The sequence below is a fragment of the Coregonus lavaretus genome (assembly GCF_964263955.1).
Source record: "Coregonus lavaretus genome assembly, chromosome: 35".
NCBI classification, from domain to species: Eukaryota; Metazoa; Chordata; class Actinopteri; order Salmoniformes; family Salmonidae; genus Coregonus; species Coregonus lavaretus.
This window is the reverse complement of record NC_140022.1, coordinates 8396760-8416884: the sequence shown is the minus strand read 5'-3', so window position 1 is coordinate 8416884 and position 20125 is coordinate 8396760. Positions and strand designations below refer to the sequence as shown.

The window sequence follows — 20125 nt, the reverse complement described above, 5'->3', positions numbered from 1 at the left end:
GAATAACCCTATAAGTAGTACCAGTAGTAGCAATAGCAATACTGTGTAGTGTAATAATGTACTACTGTAGCTGTAGAAATATTGAGCACATCTCTAACGTCTCAGTCACCTGGCTTTCTCATCCAGGAAGGTGTAGGGCTTCTGTGGGACTCCCTGTCGTAGAGCGGTCTCACCCGGCTTGGGTGTGGTGCGGCCCGTGGGGGTCCCTCGAACAGGGGTGCCCGTCCCCTCCCCTATGGGGCTCAGACTGCTGACCTGGAGCACTTGGGGGGAGAAGGAGGGGGCCGGGAGGGGGGTGGGGACCACACGGGCAGTGGCGGCAGGGGAGTAGGTAGGAACGGATGCCATGACGGGCTTGGTGGGGGTGGAAGGAGGGGTGACAAGAGGGGGAGGGGGCGAGATGGGCAGGGTTTGGGTCATGGGGGGGACCACGTTGACAGGACTCTGGGGTTTGGGGAGGACGAAGGGAGGGGTTTTGACTACAGGCAGGGAGGGGAGAGTTGGAGGGGTGGCAGGGGTGACCGTCAGGGGTTCAGTTGGAGGGGTTGTGGTGGCAGGGCTGGAGGGGGCCGAATGTGTAGAGGGAGAGAGAGCTGCGGTGGGAGCAGGGAAGGGTGCAGGGGAGGTTAGAGAGGTCTGTGTAAGGGAGGGTGAAGAGGGAGAGACAGTGGACACAGTTTTACTGGGAGGTTGCGTTACTACTGGTTTGACCTTTGGGATAACAGTCACTAAGGTGGTAGCCGATGGGGCAGGGTGGAAGGGAGGTGAGGGGATGGTCTTCACAATGGCCACCGCAGGAGAGGATACGCCTACTGCAAAGCAAACAAATCTCTCTTCAATATCAGATTATCAGAACCATTTTGTGAAACAAATATGCAACAATACAGAAAAAACAGCAGAACTTTCTTTACCACCTCTTTTGACCCAATTTAACACAATTTGCTGAATTTTAACCCCCTGTCCAAAAGGTGTGTTTCAGCACCTGTTGAGTCCAGGCTGACTTTGTCCGATGTGTTGCTGTAAGGTCCCTGTCCAGCCTTGTTGACGCAGGCCACTCTGAACCTAAAGGTGCCCCCCGGTGGCAGGTCTGTGACGTTGTAGTAACAGTCAGCTACACCGGTCGCTATGATCAGCCAGTTTGCATCACCTAAAAGGAGAAAGAAAATCATGCTTAATTTATATGAGTGCCAATTGGGTTATGTTATATCAATATGGTCAAATACCCCTCAATCGTATTCACAAAATTATATGCATCACTTAGACTTTACACACCACTGTCATTTGTTGCAGTACTTCTAATTCACACAAGGTGGCGATAGTGTTTAATGTTGATGACAGAACGGATGAAGGTTATGTAGGCGGTTTGTTTATAATATCAGTTGTACACGAAGGTGATGTGGAGCCATAATGATCTGTCATAGTCACAACTGATACAGAGGAATAACCGAAGGACATCCGCATGGTAATGAGGATATAGTGAGGCACAATCCAATGAACAAACACAGAGAAAAACAATCATCCAAAGCCGAGCCTGGCAGTAACTGTGTGGTAATACAAGGCATGAAGCCATCGAATTCAATCATTCCTGAAATCATATTAACATTCATGTTATTCACACTTTGATACAATCCTAATGATCTAGGCTCTACAATGATTCACCGTATTATGAGACCATAATGACTTATAAAGCGTGATGAAATAGGGCCCAATTGTGGTCTATATGGCCAGTTTGTACTGTGACTATTTGCCCAGTGTTTGAGTTATTCACTGCACAGTAGCCTACGTCACTGTTTAAAGTGACAGCCAAAGGTGTTTCCTATCCAACCGTCAATAAGGATAATACATCTGGGTGAAGCGGGCTGTAAAATAAACAAAATATTAATATTCGGCTTGAGTTTATAGAGATGACTAGCCTGGAATCCAGATGGATATTCTCAGTGTCAATCGTGACACAGAGCACATCAGTTTGGACTCCAGGCAAGGAGATGAATGTCAACCCACCTTCTGTCTTCCTCTCTAGAGAGTAGCTACAGGGGGGCTTGGTGTCGGCTGGTTTCCATAGCACCAGGGCTGTGTTGTTGTATGTCTGGGGAACCTCCGGCGTGCCTGGCCTTTTGGGGACACCTGGAGGGGGTGACAGGGGGAGGAGGGTGGGGTGGAGGGGAGGGGAGATGAAGGTGGGGTAGAGGGGAGATGAAGATATGGTAGAGGGGAGATGAAGAAGGGGTAGAGGGGAGATGAAGATATGGTAGAGGGGAGATGAAAATGGGGTAGAGGGGAGATGAAGGTGGGGTAGAGGGGAGATGAAAATGGGGTAGAGGGGAGATGAAGGTGGGGTGGAGGGGAGGGGAGGGGAGATGAAGTTGGGGTGGAGGGGAGGGGAGATGAAGGGAGGGTGGAGGGGAGATGAAGAAGGGGTAGAGGGAGATGAAAATGGGGTAGAGGGGAGATGAAGGTGGGGTGGAGGGGAGATGAAGGGGGGGTAGAGGGGAGATGATGTGGGTGGAGGGGAGATGAAGGGGAGTGGAGAGGAGATGAAGTTGGGGTGGAGGGGAGATGAAGGTGGGGTGGAGGGGAGATGAAGGTGGTGTGGAGAGGAAATTAAGGTGGGGTGGAGGGGAGATGAAGGTAAGGGTGGAGGGGAGATGAAGTTGGGGTGGAGGGGAGATGAAGATAAGGGTGGAGGGGAGATGAAGTTGGGGTGGAGGGGAGATGAAGGTGGGGTGGAGGGGAGGGGAGATGAAGGTGGGGTGGAGGGGAGATGAAGTTGGGGTGGAGGGGAGATGAAGGTGGGGTGGAGGGGAAATTAAGTTGGGGTGGAGGGGTGATGAAGGTTTAGGAGTGATAGGAGGTTAGAGGGAGATGTTGGGTATGGTGGAGGGGGAGGTTTGAATAAAAAAAAAATGTATTGTCACATATTTTGATGGGGTGGGGTGTCACAGAGGGGGAGGTTTGGGGAAGGGGAGTGTTTTGATGGGGTGGGGTGTCACAGAGGGGGAGGATGGAGAGAGTAGATGGAAAGAGGAGAAACACAGAGATGGGTTTGATAATTTTCTTAACTCAAACCATACACAACACTAGAAGCTTTTCACCCTGATATCATGATGCATTTGAATGAAGGAGGCCTACAGCTGAGACTGATCTAGTCAAGGCCTCAGACAAGATGAGCAGTCTGGGGAATCTCTCACCCAACAGATTGATGATAAATGGAGACAGATAGCATCAGCAGACGGGATTAGTAATGCAGACGCCCAGACAGTGTTGCCAGAGCAATTCAATTTGAAGCTGTGAAAATCTAACTGAAATGTAGCACGTTGAGTCTGACACCTGAAAAAGAGCGAGAGGCCATCAAGTGTCTGGAAAGCCACCTTGTTCTGTCGTTTTGCTGAAGGGTATTTGACATTTTTATTGATATTGTTATTTATAGCCTGTTGTCTGGACAAGAACCTACAGATGCCAAATCTTATTTTGATCATCCTGTTGTTGCAGGAATTTAAAAAAAGGCTTCTAATGTTTAAAATTTACACTTTAAAATGTCAAGACTTTTTTTGTCTTAACGAAAAATTTATCAACCCCTACAATTTTTTACAATTAATTATAATTCACATAATAATTCACATTTCCTGTTGCTGCAGGATTATTTTACTGCAGTGAGAAACTGGATCAAATTAAGATCCGGAATCTGTAGTAGCTAGATGGACTGTGAGTGACAGTTGATTATTTGATTCTGACACATCAGATTACAACCTGCGAATGACATCTTTTCATTTGTAATAAGCAGCACTCTCCTCTTGGAATGATTATAAAGAGGTTGTAAATTCAAGGCAAAAAGCCATTAGTTTAATCAGCCGTATACTACATTAATATTTATGCCCATGCCATTAATATGCATTGCATTCACACTCGAATACAAATCCTATTACCTAAAACCTTTCAAGGTTCATCACATCGTAAAGATGAATAATACATGTTTTTGCTTAGAATGAAGGGCAAATACCCCTTTCTCGATTCAGTGTAAATGCCATGTTTACACTAAAGGTTGTGTAAGCAATGCGAATCCAACAGATTTTACAGGTCCAGGATATTAGAATATCACATGAAGATAACGGCTTCAAAAACTGGTATTTTCCTGTTTCTCCACAAATCTAAATGACAGGATAATCATTGAAAATAACATTTTCTTGTAGGTAACGTGTTACTCACAGGCCAGGGACAGTGTGCAGGAGCTGGTGACGCTGGCTAATGGGTTATTGGCCACACACTCATAGAGCCCTGCGTCCCTCCTGCTGGTCTTCATGATCGTAATGAGCTGCCTTCCGTCTGGACAGGAGATCAAGTTCATCCTGTCGTCCATCTCCAGCGGTCTCTTATCTGGGGACAAGCAAACCCAAGCAACAATAAGAATTACACAGTGGCAGCCTGTAAAGTAATGTTTTATTTTATAGTCCTATTTCAAAAGGTGTTTATCTAGTATTCGATGAGAAACTTTCGAGAAATAATGAGCAATCTCTAACATAAACACAAGTTCAGGAAGTCGTGCTCACACAGGGCACCATGCTATGATGAGTTATGATAACATGACACATCCCTACACAAGCAACTACAGACATTTCAGCAGCAGCTCCTACAGTAATGCTTTATTAGACAGCGCTGTTCCAAAGAGTGTTATGTCTGTCAGCTCTATGACTTCTTACCTTTAGTCCAGGTGATTTGTGGCTGGGGGCTGCCAGCCGGGAGGCAGCTAAGAGTGACAGGGTCACCCTCCAATAAGACGTGGTCCCTCAGCTTGATGTGGAACACAGGAGGGAAGTCTGGGAAAACACAAGGGTGTGGCTTAATAATAATAATGAACACTGAGAATAAACGGAGTACGTAAAAGCAGTGTGCAGCTATTCTATTTCATTATCAAACTCCAACTCTGTAGGCACATTCAACATAAAGGCAACTGACTGCCGAATTTAGCAGACAGTACTAGAGGAAGTGCGGGAGTACTGCAGGCTACCTGATGGGCCCTCATCTTTGGCTGAGGGGAGGTCAGTCTGAGAGGGGGTCTTGTCCTTCCTGCTCCTGCCCAGACCCCACCTGTCCCACCGCGACCGCCGGTCAGTCTCTGGAGCTGTGGAGGACAAGACATAATGGCAAACAGCTGAGACAGACGAACCTGAGGAGGTGAGTTAATATCCCCATTATCTATGCTGCAATAGTCTATGTGCCGGGGGGGCTAGTGTCAGTCTGTCTTATCTGGTGTAATTCTCCTGTCTTATCTGGTGCCCTGTGATCTAAGGTGTGCTCCCTCGAATTCTCCCATCTCTCTCTCTCTCTCGCCCCTCCCGGAGGACCTGAGCCCTAGGACCATGCCTCAGGACTACCTGGCCTGATGACTCCTGGCTGTCCCCGTCCCCAGTCCACCTGGTTGTGCTACTGATCCAGTTTCTGCTGTTCTGCCAGCGGCTATGGAACCCTGACCTGTTCCCCGGACCTGCTATTTCAACCCCCCCCCCCCCCCCCCCCCCCCCCCCCCCCCCACTGACATTTACTCCTGAGGTGCTGACCTGTTGCACACTCTATAACCACTGTGATTATTATTTGACCCTGCTGGTGATCTATGAACGTTTGAACATCTTGAAGAATGATCTGGCCTTAGTGGCCATGTACTCTTAAACTTAGAAAACAAGTTGCTATCTAGAACCTAAAAGGGTTCTTCGGCTTTCCCCATAGGAGAAGCCTTTGAAGAACCCTTTTGGTTCCAGGTAGAACCCTATTGGGTTCCAGATGGAACCCTTTCCCGAGAGTTGGAACCAAAAAGGGTTGTCCTATGCACAGCCAGAAGAGGACTGGCCACCCCACAGAGTCTGGTTCCTCTCTAGGTTTCTTCCTAGGTTGCAGCCTTTCTAGGGAGTTGTTCCTAGCCATCATGCTTCAACATCTGCATTGCTTGCTGTCTGGGGTTTTAGGCTGGATTTCTGTATAAGCACTTTATGACAACTACTGATGTAAAAAGTAAATTTGATTGATATTTGATGGAAATTGCCAATGCCATCTTAGCCAGTATAATATACCAAGATAAATATTAGTAGTAATATTTTTCTTCAATATTCAATATCACAATGTAATTGATATTAGATTTTTTTATATATATATATATATATATATACAACAACAGCTACTTACTGAGTGACTTTTGACTTTTTGACTTTTCGGAATGAAGGCTTGACGCAGACCCAATGGATTCCTTGGACGCTTTGGATTCTTTGTTTGTCTGTTTGGCTAGCTGATTCTCTGGGATCCCCATCTCTTTGAGACCTCTTCCCTCAGACTGGCAATGTCGATGATGGGAAAACAGTGGAGTTTTCTTTCCCTCCGCCGTCTCTTTCCTTTCCTCTGACTGGCTTCGGACTTTCCCAGATATTCCGGCCACCTTGTTCTCAAACTTCTTCCTCATCGCCAAGACGGGGGAATCGCTGACCTTCTTAAGATAATTTTCTTCTGCATCTTTCCGACTTTTCTCTTCCTCCACACGTCGCTTGGCCTCTTTCTCCTCCTTCCTTTCCTCTGACTTGCTCCTCAAACTGGCTGAGATGCCCGCTACTTTGTTCTCGAACTTCCGCCGCATGGCGAAGACAGACGACTCCTCCATCTTTTTGCGTTCTCTTGCCTCCTGCTCTCTCCGAGCCTCTATATTGTCCAGCTGTGTCGTGTCCAGACTCTTACTGCGGCCTATGGCCCAGGACACCCTGCGCTTACTGGCCGCAGGCTCATCCTCCTTTGACTTCTCCTCCTTTTTATCTATGGACGGGGTCCTCTTCGTGCGCATGGACAACCGTCCAATGATGCCCAGGGACCCTGTGTCTCTGTCCACCTCCCTCAAGTCCTGGACGGACTTGGACTTCTCCTGCAATCCTTGGGGCACCATCTCCAGCGGCGCCCCCAGACGCCCCGGCCGGTATACCTCCTCCCCCTCGCCTGCCTTACGGGGAAGGATCGGGGACTTCTCTTCTGATTTGGTCCTGGTCAGTCTCCGGAGCCCACGGGTCAGGGATGACTCACGCTTCTTGAACCTGGATTCAAAGACTTCTTCTGAGTCGATGTCCTTGATATCTGTTCTCAGTGGTGTGGTAGGTTGGCGTGGGGTGGTGGGGCGGTCTGGGACCGTAGACGAGCTATTCGAGATGGTTGGGCTGGTTGGGCGTTCAGTGGCCACCTTGGCGAAGACGGCAGGGTGTTCAGGCAATGTGGGGCTAGGTGTAGATTGAGATCTCCGGCTGCCGTCAGATTTCCCAGATGGTACTACAATGGTTTGCATCACGTTGGCGTACGCAGACGTTTTTTCTTTAGGTGGAACCCCTGGAGAATCGCCACCTTTTGCTTTTACCTCTTCTTTCTTTAACTCTATCTCCTGCTTTTCTTTCTGTTCATCTTCCTCAGTGTCCTCCTCCTCTATGACGATCACAGGAGCTAACACAGTAGGAGACCTGCCCTGGGAAAGCTCCCTCTTCGAGTCGTGTCTGTCAACCCTCTCCTGTGCTTTGGTCCTTCTGTCCATCTCTTCATCTCTTTCAGAGGTCTCCTCAGACTTGCTCTTCTTCTTCTCCTCTGGTTCTTTCTCTTCCCTCGCTCCTTGGTCCTCTGTGACTGGGGTGGGCTGTATGGAGGAAGAGGGCCCAGAAGAGGGCCCAGGAGAGGGCCCACGAGAGTAAGGTCTGGACTCCAGCCTGGTCTGCTCCGTAATTGCTGATATGGAATTGGCCTCTTGGAGGACTTCTGCGTTCCTTTCAATGCTTTGGGTCCTTTTAGCACTGTCACTCCTCTCTGCTCCGCTCTGGCTAGATGTGCTAGTGGGGATCTCTAAAGGGGCTCCGAACCGCCGGTGCAGGGGCATTGGCTCCGAGTCTCCCTGACTGAAAGAGGAACTCTTCTGGAGCATTTTGGTTTTGGGTGTGTCCTCCATTGCGCTTTCGGTAGAGGCTGCTCTGGCCAGCGACCGCTCTGGCGCCCCCACCCTGGATCTCCTCAAGCTTCGGTCCAGGGACGAGGTTCGCCTCTCGTCGTCCATTCCCAGGGTCTCCAGCAGGGGACCTCGCAGGCCGCTTTTGCTGTTGCCTCCCCTCAGCAGCCTCTGTCTCATCAGCTCCAGTTTGAGGGCATAGTCCTCCTGGCTCATCTTAGCTGCCCCAGGGCTGGGGCTCCGATTGGGTAGCTCCATGGAAATAGCCTTTTTGAGGCATTTTTGGCCGCTGTCTTCCTTGCCCTCCTCCACAGCCCCCTCCTCTGGCTCGATGTGGAGAAGCAAGGCCGAGTCAGCTGAACTGCCTCTCCTCATCGTCGCTCTCCTGGACTTCGTCTGCGTGTCATCCTCCTCCACACTGGAACCCTTCTTCAGGGGGACTCTCTTCGTCTTCACCGCAGTCTTCTCCTCGTCCGAAGACCCACCATCTTCCTCAGTTGTTACCCTTTTTCTCGTTCCTATGCTTCCTCCTAATTCCTTGGCCTCCGTTTTGGACACCACCTCCTCTATGGGCTGTTCCCTGTGCCGGGTTAACCCTGCCCCTTCCACCATCCCATTGGACCTGGAAGGCGGTCCTGTGATGTCCTCTTCCCCTGGTATCTCGTTGAGGGAGACCCTGGAGCCGGAGAACACCATAGACAGGGGCATGGGGATGAAGGGGAGTTCGTCCACATCTTCGTCCGAGTCGGAGGATGAGGAGGGGGGGGGCGAGCCCTCTTTGAGGTGACGGGCCACAGCGATGGAGATGTGGTTGGACGAGTCGTTGAGAAGCTCCGGGATGGAGCGCATCACCATCTTGGATTTGTAGCTGATGAGGGAACGCTGGGTAGAGATAGGGAGAAAATGGACAGTGTTAAAAGGAGTAATTTGGAAGGTACTTAAAGGGATTCATTGAAGTGCATTAATCAATGTACTCCTTACAGAAATAATGAATGCCTTACCTGCCAACGTCTTCGAGATAAGACTTGCTTTAGCATCGCTGTGTTGATGCTCTTGTCTTTTATTGAAGTCTTGAACCAGGGGTGGCGAAGGCTCTCTGTAGCATTAGGCCTCCTGAGAGTAAAACATTACATCGTGATGTTGAAACACTAAGCCCCAAATACTTATTTTCTATTCTTCTTTTGTGTTGAAATTGAAATTGTTTGTATTCCTAATATAAGGGTATTCATTTGAATCAATTTATACAAAGGCATTATCATCAATAACACTCACAGTCTGTCAGCCACCAGCAGTTTGATGACGAATCCCTTGGCCTCTCTACAGAGGTCAGCGAACATACTCTCCTCAAAAGCCACATTTTGGTTCCTGATGTTGAGGACGGTGCATCTGTCGTTCTCCCCAGCAAAAGGAGACACACCAGTCAGGCTAGAAGGGAAATATATGATGTCAATATTATTTTACTGAGACTGTTTACTTGCTGTCAAGTCCATTTTAATTGGGTCAATTGAAGCCTGTGGCAATATGCAAACAATATGCAGGTGATATGCATTGGTGTTTTGCTTTGTGGAGAAACATTACATTTCAAGATTGACACTTCAATAAAGAAAGAAATGTAATGGCAAAAGGTGTATTGAATTCTAAGAATATCTCGACCAGACACATTTATCATGTTCTCAGCCCAACCAGAACCTTAACCACTCACCATAGGTAAGTGATGACCCCAATAGGCCTGCGAACAGAGAGAGAGAGAGAAATTACTTTCAGAGGGCAAGATGAAGGAGAGAGGGAGAGAGCGATAAAATCACGATTAATCAGGAAATAGATTAAAGGAGAGAGTTTCCCCCCGACCAGGTGCCCACCAGATGTCTGTTGCCTTGGAGACCGGCGTTTGGTTAACAATCTCCGGGGCAACAAATTCCGGAGTGCCGTATTTGCAGTAGTGTGCTTCAGTGGTCTCCAGCTTGACGGCATTGCCAAAGTCACAGATGCGGATCTTGTCACTGTGTCGGCCTGCCATTAGGATGTTCTCAGGCTGGGTGGGGTGGAGAAAAACAGGGAATTATTCAGAACATAAACTAGGTTTCCATACAATTGGCAACAGATTTTCATGCTAATATTCTTAAATCCGAATACAAATAAAATGCGCATTAGAGACCATCCTCTGTTATTTGATCTATGTAAAACTATTATAAAACTGTGACTTGATTTGTGTAATGTTATTCATTTTAGTGTACATGTTTTGAGCGAGGAAAATACATCAGTATCTGAGTAATATGTATTTGGGGGTTTGCTATATTCTTTCCTGGTTATATTAAGTAAGTTGATAATCACAGAAGTATCTGTTATATAATAGCTTGTGATTAAAATACTGTATGTGTCCCTTGCACAGTGGGAATCTGATGTACCTTGATATCAAGATGAGCAATATCTTTCTGGTGAAGGTAGCTGACCCCTTCAAGCACCTGCTGAATACTTGACTGGATCTGCAGAACAGAACATCTCCTTTATTACATTCTACATTCTATATTCTATATTCTACATTCTACATTCTATAATTTACATTCTACACTGAACAAAAATATAAACGCAACATGTAAAATGTTAAAAAAAGATCCCAGAAATGTTCCATACCCACAAAAAGCTTATTTCTCTCAAATGTTGTGCACAAATTTGTTTACATCCCTGTTAGTGAGCATGTCTCCTTTGCCGAGATAATCCATCCACCTGACAGGTGTGGCATATCAAGAAGCTGATTAAACAGCATGATCATTACACAGGTGCACCTTGTGCTGGGGACAATAAAAGGCCACTCTAAATTTGTCACACAACACAATGCCAGAGATGTCTCAAGTTTTGAGGGAACGTGCATTTGGCGTGTTGACTGCAGGAATGTCCAACAGAGCTGTTGCCAGATAATTTATTGTTCATTTCTCTACCATAAGCCACCTCCAATGTCGTTTTAGAGAATTTGGCAGTACGTCCAACCGGCCTCATAACCACAGACCACATCTAACCACGCCAGCCCAGGACATCCACATCTGACTTCTTCACCTGTGGGATCGTCTGAGACCAGCCACCCGGACAGCTGATGAAATTGAGGAGTATTTATGTCTGTAATAAAGCCGTTTTGTGGGGAAAAACTCATTCTGATTGGCTGGGCCTGGCTCCCAAGTGGGTGGGCCTATGCCCTACCAGGCCCACCCATGGCTGCGCCCCTGCCCAGTCATGTGAAATCCATAGATTAGGGCCTAATTTATTTATTTCAGTTGACTGATTTCCTTATATGAACTGTAACTCAGTAAAATTGTTGAAATTGTCACATATTGCGTTTATATTTTTGTTCAGTATATATTCTATATTCTACATTCTATATTCCATATTCTATATTCTATATTCTACATTCTACATTCTATATTCTTGTACGTTCAACATGTAAATAAAAAAATGATTTCACTGAATTTCGGTATGTTTTTAGATTAAAATGGTTGATTTTTCCATGCAATCCAGAGCACACTCAAACATAAGACAAACAGGCCAAGGCAAACCTCGGACTCCATGACGGTAGTCTTCTTGGTCAGCCGGTCCAGAAGTTCCTCATGGCATCTTCACACAGCAGTTAAGGAGAATATAGGTATAGTGTTTAATAACCATAGAGACAGATAGAGGACTCTAGTGCCCAAAATCCCATTTTATAATGGGCAGCGCCATTGAGGACTTTCACCATTTTGAAGTAGTCAACTGGTTGGGACTTCCTATGGGTTAAGGAAGGATCACATGATTCCATCCGGGTCATCAGAAGGGATCAGCCAATGAATTATACTCGTGAGCAAACATTCCATAACTGCAGGTGGCAGTAAATCGCCAACTTTGGCTTTGTACCTGTTCAAACAACACAGTACAGGTGGCAGTATACACCCTTTCAGCTTGTTTATCAACTCACAGAAGTAGTAGATTAAGAAAATAGACTTCTTCAAATATGGAGATGGCCTCAATGGCCCTGCCCATGCTCTCACAGACGCCATAATGGGACAGAGACAATGATGCGATGTCTATCTAAGTCTATGGTGATAACCTTATCGCTACAGTCCAAGTGGGAGGCGAATTACATTTTTAATAATATATGAACCAAACTCCCACACATCGCGTCTCCTGGTAATGTAACCAATCTGTGATGAGTCAGGAGAAAGTAGCGCTACGGTTCAGTCATGCCTCCAGGGGAGTAGAGAGGACATTTAGATTAATGTTATGCAGCAGTTCTCTCTCATGCACAAGGTGGGAAGAAGCCTCTTGGCTCTGGTGTGTTCATGGAGAGGTTTTTATGCAAAGACGTAGGATCAATGCCATATTTTGATCCATATTGGATCTAGCTGTAAACAAAAATGAATATAATTTGAAAACAAACAATTCTAGGAAACATGATGTTGGTTTTTGGTTTAAATCTTGGCTAAATTGAGGTCATTGATGGCTTTAGTTTTGATGCAACATTATTACATAGATGAGATATGTTGGATTAACAGGGAAAGAATGTTGATGCAACCAATACAATACTGGCTCAGTGAATATGTTATATTCAAACTTTTCATCTCTTGTAATATGGCTTCTTACATGCTGACCAGACCGTCCGCGTTGCATGCACAAGTGTTGCAAAATAAATGTAGACATACAGTTGAAGTCGGATGTTTACATACACCTTAGCCAAATACATTGAAACTCAGTTTTTCACAATTCCTGACATTTAATCGTAGTAAAAATTCCCTGTCTTAAGTCAGTTAGGATCACCACTTTATTTTAAGAAAGTGAAATGTCAGAATAATAGTAGATAGAATAATTTATTTAAGCTTTTATTTATTTCATTACATTTTAGTCATTTAGCAGACACTCTTATCCAGAGAGACTTACAGTTAGTGAGTGCATACATTTTTCATACTGCCCACCCGTGGGAATCGAACCCACAACCCTGGCGTTGCAAGCGCCATGCTCTACCAACTGAGCTACAGGAGGCCTATTTCATCACATTCCCAGTGGGTCAGAAGTTTACATACACTCAATTAGTATTTGGTAGCATTGCCTTTAAATTGTTTAACTTGGGTCAAACGTTTCGGGTAGCCTTCCACAATCTTCCCACAATAAGTTGGGTGAATTTTGGCCCATTCCTCCAGACAGAGCTGGTGTAACTGAGTCAGGTTTGTAGGCCTCCTTGCTCACACACGCTTTTTCAGTTCTGCCCACAAATGTTCTATAGGAATGAGGTCAGGGCTTTGTGATGACCACTCCAATACCTTGACTTTGTTGTCCTTAAGCCATTTTGCCACAACTTTGGAAGTATGCTTGGGGTCATTGTCCATTTGGAAGACCCATTTGCGACCCAGATTTAACTTCCTGACTGATGTCTTGAGATGTTGCTTCAATATATCCACATCATTTTCCTTCCTCATGATGCCATCTTTTTGTGAAGTGCACCAGTCCCTCCTACAGCAACACACCCCCACAGCATGATGCTGTCACCCCCGTGCTTCACGGTTGGGATGGTGTTCTTCGGCTTGCAAGCACCCCCCTTTTCCCTCCAAACATAACAATGGTCATTATGGCCAAACAGTTCTATTTTTGTTTCATCAGACCAGAGGACATTTTTCCAAAAAGTACGATCTTTGTCCCCATGTGCAGTTGCAAACCGTAGTCTGCCTTTTTTATGGCGGTTTTGGAGCAGTGGCTTCTACCTTGCTGAGCGGCCTTTCAGGTTATGTCGATATAGGACTCGTTTTACTGTGGATATAGATACTTTTGTACCTGTTTTCTCCAGCATCTTCACAAGGTCCTTTGCTGTTGTTCTAGGATTGATTTGCACTTTTCGCACCAAAGTACGTTAATCTCTAGGAGACAGAACGCGTCTCCTTCCTGAGCGGTATGACGGCTGTGTGGTCCCATGGTGTTTATACTTGCATACTATTGTTTGTACAGATGAACGTGGTACCTTCAGGTGTTTGGAAATTGCTCCCAAGGATGAACCAGACTTGTGGAGGTCTACACATTTTTTTCTGAGGTTTTGGCTGATTTCTTTTGATTTTCCCATGATGTCAAGCAAATAGGCACTGAGTTTGAAGGTAGCCCTTGAAATACATCCACAGGTACACCTCCAATTGACTCAAATGGTGTCAATTAGCTTATCAGAAGCTTCTAAAGCCATGACATCATTTTCTGGAATTTTCCAAGCTTTTTAAAGGCACAGTCAACTGTGTATGTAAACTTCTGACCCACTGGAATTGTGATACAATGAATTATAAGTGAAATAATCTGTCTGTAAACAATTGTTGGAAAAATGACTTGTGTCATGCACAAAGTAGATGTCCTAACTGACCTGCCAAAACTATAGTTTGTTAACAAGACATTTGTGGCGTGGTTGAAAAACTAGTTTTAATGATTCCAACCTAAGTGTTTGTAAACTTCTGACTTCAACTGTACATGTTATTCAATAATTTCATCCAAACTGCTCGCGCGCGTCAACGGGCGTCTGTGTAGCCAGGCGCTAAAATAGAACTTGGTTCTATTTTAGATGCTTGACACGCTGCAAGTCCCGCCTTTCCCATCTACTCATTGCTTTTTACGAGCATATACCCACATGGGTGATTGAAAGATGAACGAGGTCCACACTCCAGTCAAGTTGGTGGCGGTAATGCACCTTATAGTCGGTTGCCAACCGCCAAATAAAATCCACAGAAGAAGAAAAATCATTAGAATAAGAATGAACTAGGAGAGACGAATAAAATAAAATGAAGTAAAAACGAACTAGGTTTCCCCTTTTATCTGTGAGTATAGAATACACGATTATGTGTGACTCAAAATGGGTCAATATTCTACAAAGATCCAGCATAAAAAGGACCATAAGCATTTCAGGTAAAATAACGCAATGTTTTTCTAAACCCAGAGGCGCTACATCGCAAGACTTCCGGGAACGCTTGCGAAACACACCAAACAGACCAGAACAGGGTGTTTGAGAAGTCAATGAGAGAAGTAAAAAATTATTCCTTAGTTGTTAATCTTCTCGAAATCTAAAGGCACAACATAGATTTGAGCCAATGAATTAAGAAGTTGAACATGTTATTATTCCAACCTTGTCAAAGTGACAAACGGACACTTTTTAATTTTAGTCAAAAACAACTTTATATCGAAGGAATGCCTTTGATTTGCACATGCGCAGTTCGGAGCGAGACCCAATGACGTGTTTCTACGCATGAGCTTTGCTAGCCAACGTCGCCTACAAGTGTGATCAGGGATTTCTATTGGAGAAGCAGTTTTAGCCTCTCTGAATACTGTACTGTCTTTGGTTTATCGCCCAAGACAAATTACCTAGCAACAGCAAGCTAGCTAAATGTCCATTAATGTTTCATGCGTTTCGACCTCTCCCCAAATTAATATAGTTGGTTCACAGTTGGTTTTGGTATTTTAACCTGCATGTTGTGAACGTGTCTGGTGGGGATAAACAAATTCAACATGTGCACGATGGCGCACGTGGACGCAGGTGCAGAGCCGGTTTGGTCATCATGTAATGGATTTTCTGACAACCAAAATGAATCAAGGAATCAGTCAGTGAAAGGATACAGCTCAGTGATGATGACGACCATGTTCTTCTTCTCGAAGGCGTCATGGAAGTAGAGGACTTTCTCGTGGTCCAGCTCTGACAGAAGGTTCATCTCCCTCAGGGCCGATGCCTTCCTCTTGGCCCTCGCAGACACAAACTTGGCCGCGTACTCCACCTTCCCCTTCTTCTCAGTCACCCTCTTCACATAGGAGAACGCTCCACTGGAAAACAGTCGCACAATGATGACATCGTTGCAATAACTCTATGAGAATCACCAAATGATTCAATGGGATTGAGTGAGCATAAAAACAGGTCAGTTCTGGGAAACTTAAAGTCCTAGTTGAGAAAGTAAAGGGACATGAGTATTAAACGGTACGTGACACCTTGTTATTGGTGGACTTCTGGTGAGTCAAGCCAAGCTCTACCAGAGAAAAACTAAAAACAAATAGCCTTTGTGATGTGTTCCTCTACTGACGGGTGACTCACCTCTCCTCTATTTCTGTCTGCTATCATTATGCAGTCAGTGTGTTGTTTGGTGTGGTGGAATTCCCCGTACTGACCTTTGTGGCTACCGTTCACAATGCAATTAAATACAGATAGCAGCTACCACTCGCAGAGCCATTAAATACAGAAGAGATGGCTGAGCGGATGTTGTTTGTGATTGCCTGGTCCATGACTCACCGTCCTATCTCCTTGTGTACGTCGTAGTAATCAGTCAGCCTCCGCATCTTCCTCAAAATGGACCCCTCATCCTCCATGGGCTCCACCACCTCCTTCCTCACTGCAGGCAGGGGGTTAGAACAGGGGGCAAGGTTAATGTGGGTAGGTGGGTGGTTTGTGTCTGTGTGTGTGTGTGTGTGTGTGTGTGTGTGTGTGTGTGTGTGTGTGTGTGTGTGTGTGTGTGTGTGTGTGTGTGTGTGTGTGTGTGTGTGTGTGTGTGTGTGTGTGTGTGTGTGTGTGTGTGTGTGTGTGTGTGTGTGCTGACAGATGGTTTAATAGTCTCAGACACCTTGTGGTCCAACCCATATGGAGCAGATTTGGTTGTTTAACTTTCGATTACACCAAGCTTTGGCTGAGATATCACAAGGACAAACAGATGCAATCCAACTAAAACGGCCATTTCTGGCAACAACAAATAATAGGAAAAGCCTTGGTACTGTGACATCTGTGCTAACAATATTCAGTATGCAGAAACAGCACACTTTTCAACAGTGTGTCTTTAATACCTTACCATAAGGGTGTCTTAATCAACAATAATACTTCGATTATGAAAGCACAAAATATCATTATTGTAGATGTTTTCCAGACTTATTCCAATATCTGTATTTATCCTTTTATTATTCAGACAATATAGACTATGGTCCTGACCTTTGTGGATGGTGAGTTCAGCCTTGCAGGAGACTTGCCCAGCCAGGTTCTTGGCGGTGCAGGTGTACACCCCTGAGTCCTCAGGCCGGGCGTTCAGCACCACCAGAGAACACTCTGTATCATCGTACACAAAGGTGAAGTGACTGCTCTCCGACAGCACAATGTCATCCTGGAACCACAGAACAGATAACCACAATCAATCCCACTTGATCTACTATCATGGAGGGGTAGGTTTGTTTTCCTGGAACCACAAAGGAGTTAATCATCCAATAACCTGCTTAATCACTACAGAATAAGTTTATGTGGTTAATGATATGATATCCATCCATTGACTCTTATCATACCTTGTACCACAGAATATCAGGGTCGGGTTTCCCCTCGACAACCACGGCAAAGCGAGATGTCTCTCCTACATGTATTTCCAAGTCCTCCATGATGGACTCGAACTTAGGACGCACTGTTGTGAGAAAAGGAGGGGAGAGAGTTTGGGGTCAGTTTGGCTTTTTACCTTGTCATGGTTACAGTAAGCACCAGGGCTGTTAGTTGATTCTATATCTGCATACAGGGGTGAACTTTGACCCCAAACTCACCTGCCATGGCCAGTAGGAGGGTACAGAGGTCACTGCCAAACTGGTTGTTGGCTGTACAGACCAGCTGACCGGTGTCAGTGCTCTTCACCCTCTGGATCTTTAGGGTGTGTTGGTCGTCGTCTGGCATGCTCATCTCAAACATCCCTGGCTTGTTGAGCAGCACCACCCCCCTCCTCTTCCAGGTGACCACAGCATTGACGTGGTTGAGGGTGAGGGTGATGCTCACGGACTGGTTCTCCACCACGTACACAATGTCAGGCTTGTCCAGGATGATGGGAGCTTTCCTCAGATAGGGACCTGTTAGGGATCAAAGGTCAAACGATCAGGGGATCAAGCCATCATCTCTGATGTGTTGACAGACCAACATTCCCTCACAATAGTAGATCCTATATATTTGGCTACATATCCGGCTCGAAAGGACCATGTAATTATACTTTATTTGTGCACCTGCCGCAATGTGTTTGGTGACATTGCTTTTGCAATATGCAAGTGTTTACATAGAGCCATTTAACCTTTGACCCTCGATCAGAACTGAGTGACTGTAGAGACTTGGAGCCTATACAAGTACCTCTGTCCATGAGCTGCACCAGGTCAGTGGAGGGGGAGGGTTTGCTGAGGAGCTTGGCAGTGGCCGCTAGGACCCTGAAGGCGTAGCGGACTCCCTTGGAGAGACCGGTGACGGTGTAGGTGGTCTCTCTCAGGTTGGAGGCTATGATGCTCCACTGGATGGAACCCAGAGGCTGCTGCTGCACCGCATACGTCAAAGAACTGCCATCTGGAAGCACAACCATGGGGGTTACTGTAGCAGTGTAGCGAATTTGTAGGGTAGACTAGCCTGACAGGGACTCGAACCCGGGTCCCTGTGACTCTCAGTCATATTGAGGCATACCTATGGAAGAGTCAAGTCTCTTTGGTTTCTTCCAGCTGAGTGTTATGGTCTTCCCTGTTATGGACTCTACCACTGGAGGACCATCGGGGGGATCAGGAACAATGTCTACCAAAGGAAAATACAAATGTACCAACACACCCATACTGTAGTCAGATGGCACAGTGATTCTCATGGCGTTTTTGGTTGGAGCACATGTTGCTGTGATTGCTTTCACATGGTCCCCATCCATACCTGTGATGTAGAGGTGTGCGTAGCAGGCTGCCTTCCCCACTTTGTTGGAGATGACACACTTGTAGACGCCCCCGTGGCCGTGGCACACACAGCGGATGATCAGACTGTGGACATCTCTGTCTGGAGGAGGGAGAGAGAGATATATAACTAATGTAGAGAGAGAGATGACGCAGGTAGAGGAGGGAGGAAGAGAGTCAGATAATGCTAGTAGAGGAGCGATAGAAAAAATGAGAGAGAGAGGGAGAGGGAGAGGGAGAGGGAGGTAGAGAGAGAGAGAGAGAGAGAGAGAGAGAGAGAGAGAGAGAGAGAGAGAGAGAGAGAGAGAGAGAGAGAGAGAGAGAGAGAGAGAGAGAGAGAGAGAGAGATAGAGAGAGAGAGAGAGAGAGAGAGAGAGAGAGAGAGAGAGAGAGAGATTGTCTCCTTACTCTGAGTCATCTTCCTGTCGTCTGTACTGTCTATCTTCTTGCCGTTGTGGTACCAGGCGATGGTGGGGTAGGGCAGGCCCGCCACCTTACACTTTAGCACCGCCTCCTTCCCCTCGATCATCTCCAGGTCAGCCAGGGGCTTGACGAAGTCGGGCATGGTCCTCTGCTCCTGCTCCACCTCGCTCTCCAGAACCTCTGGCTCCTCAGCGATGGAAGGCATCTTCTCCAGCTTTGCCCTGGAGAGAAGAAGGGAGCAAATAGAATGAGAGACAGAAGGAAACGGAAATACAGAAGAGAAGATAAGATAAGGAAACACCTATTATTAGTTTTTAGATCACTGCAGATGAGGAGAAGAAGCCTAGTCAGACTAGTGGGATCACCCCATGTCTATGGTTTTCCTCGTACATGTGAGAAGAGATAGCGGGCCGCGGTTCCTGCATGTAGAGTTCGGCTGTGCACTCCGCCTTTCCGTGTGCGTTCTTAGCGACGGCTGTGTAGAAGCCCTCCGTGTCGCTGCTGACGTGGATGATGACCAATGAGTAACGGCCTCCTTCCTGCAGGAGACGCACATTCTCACTCTCCTCCACCGGGTTCTCTGGATGGAGATAAACACAATATGGTAGATTCATAAAGAGTCAACCAATGGGCTAACAAAGAGATATTACAAGCCATACTAGCCTACATTACCAATTTGCTGTGCATTCTGTACCAATAGGAAATACAGTACATTCCAAGAGGGATACTTACCGAAATGGTTCCAGGTGACGCTGGGAGGAGGAGACCCGCTGACCTTGCAGTCAAAGCGGGCTGTGCGACCCTCTATGACCTCCAGGATGTCCAGCTTGCGGGTGAACAGGGGCTCCCTGGAGGGAGTGACCTTTAGTTGGGCACTGGAGGTCAACTCCTCTGGAACAGGAAGGAAAATGACCAACAATTACATTCATGGTTTATAAGTAGTTTATAGACAATAAGTGATTTACAAATTATTAATAAAGAGGTTTTAACTCATTGGCTGAAATTGTGTGATCATCATTTTTGGTGCCTGCCAAATAGTGTGGCTGTACCATTACATTACTTACAACAGCAGCAATGAATTACTGC

The 20125-nt window shown here is 46.2% G+C and overlaps 1 protein-coding gene across 1 annotated transcript in view; it reads right to left on the bottom strand.

Moving 5' to 3' along the window:
- LOC311109546 (striated muscle preferentially expressed protein kinase-like) overlaps positions 1-20125 on the bottom strand; it is a gene marked incomplete at both ends in the record, with an annotated part of 49151 nt that overhangs the window by 1971 nt on the left and 27055 nt on the right. The window contains 24 exons of the mRNA XM_084152469.1: positions 110-812; positions 983-1147; positions 2002-2124; positions 4204-4371; positions 4695-4811; positions 4973-5116; positions 6172-8827; positions 8947-9058; positions 9218-9370; positions 9648-9674; positions 9805-9977; positions 10351-10428; positions 11491-11548; positions 15542-15742; positions 16203-16302; positions 16890-17058; positions 17234-17346; positions 17480-17776; positions 18048-18254; positions 18369-18473; positions 18561-18719; positions 19025-19260; positions 19430-19619; positions 19772-19930. Coding sequence (XP_084008595.1) covers positions 110-812; positions 983-1147; positions 2002-2124; positions 4204-4371; positions 4695-4811; positions 4973-5116; positions 6172-8827; positions 8947-9058; positions 9218-9370; positions 9648-9674; positions 9805-9977; positions 10351-10428; positions 11491-11548; positions 15542-15742; positions 16203-16302; positions 16890-17058; positions 17234-17346; positions 17480-17776; positions 18048-18254; positions 18369-18473; positions 18561-18719; positions 19025-19260; positions 19430-19619; positions 19772-19930 — 6613 coding nt within the window. The remainder of the gene's footprint in view (positions 1-109; positions 813-982; positions 1148-2001; positions 2125-4203; positions 4372-4694; positions 4812-4972; positions 5117-6171; positions 8828-8946; positions 9059-9217; positions 9371-9647; positions 9675-9804; positions 9978-10350; positions 10429-11490; positions 11549-15541; positions 15743-16202; positions 16303-16889; positions 17059-17233; positions 17347-17479; positions 17777-18047; positions 18255-18368; positions 18474-18560; positions 18720-19024; positions 19261-19429; positions 19620-19771; positions 19931-20125) is intronic.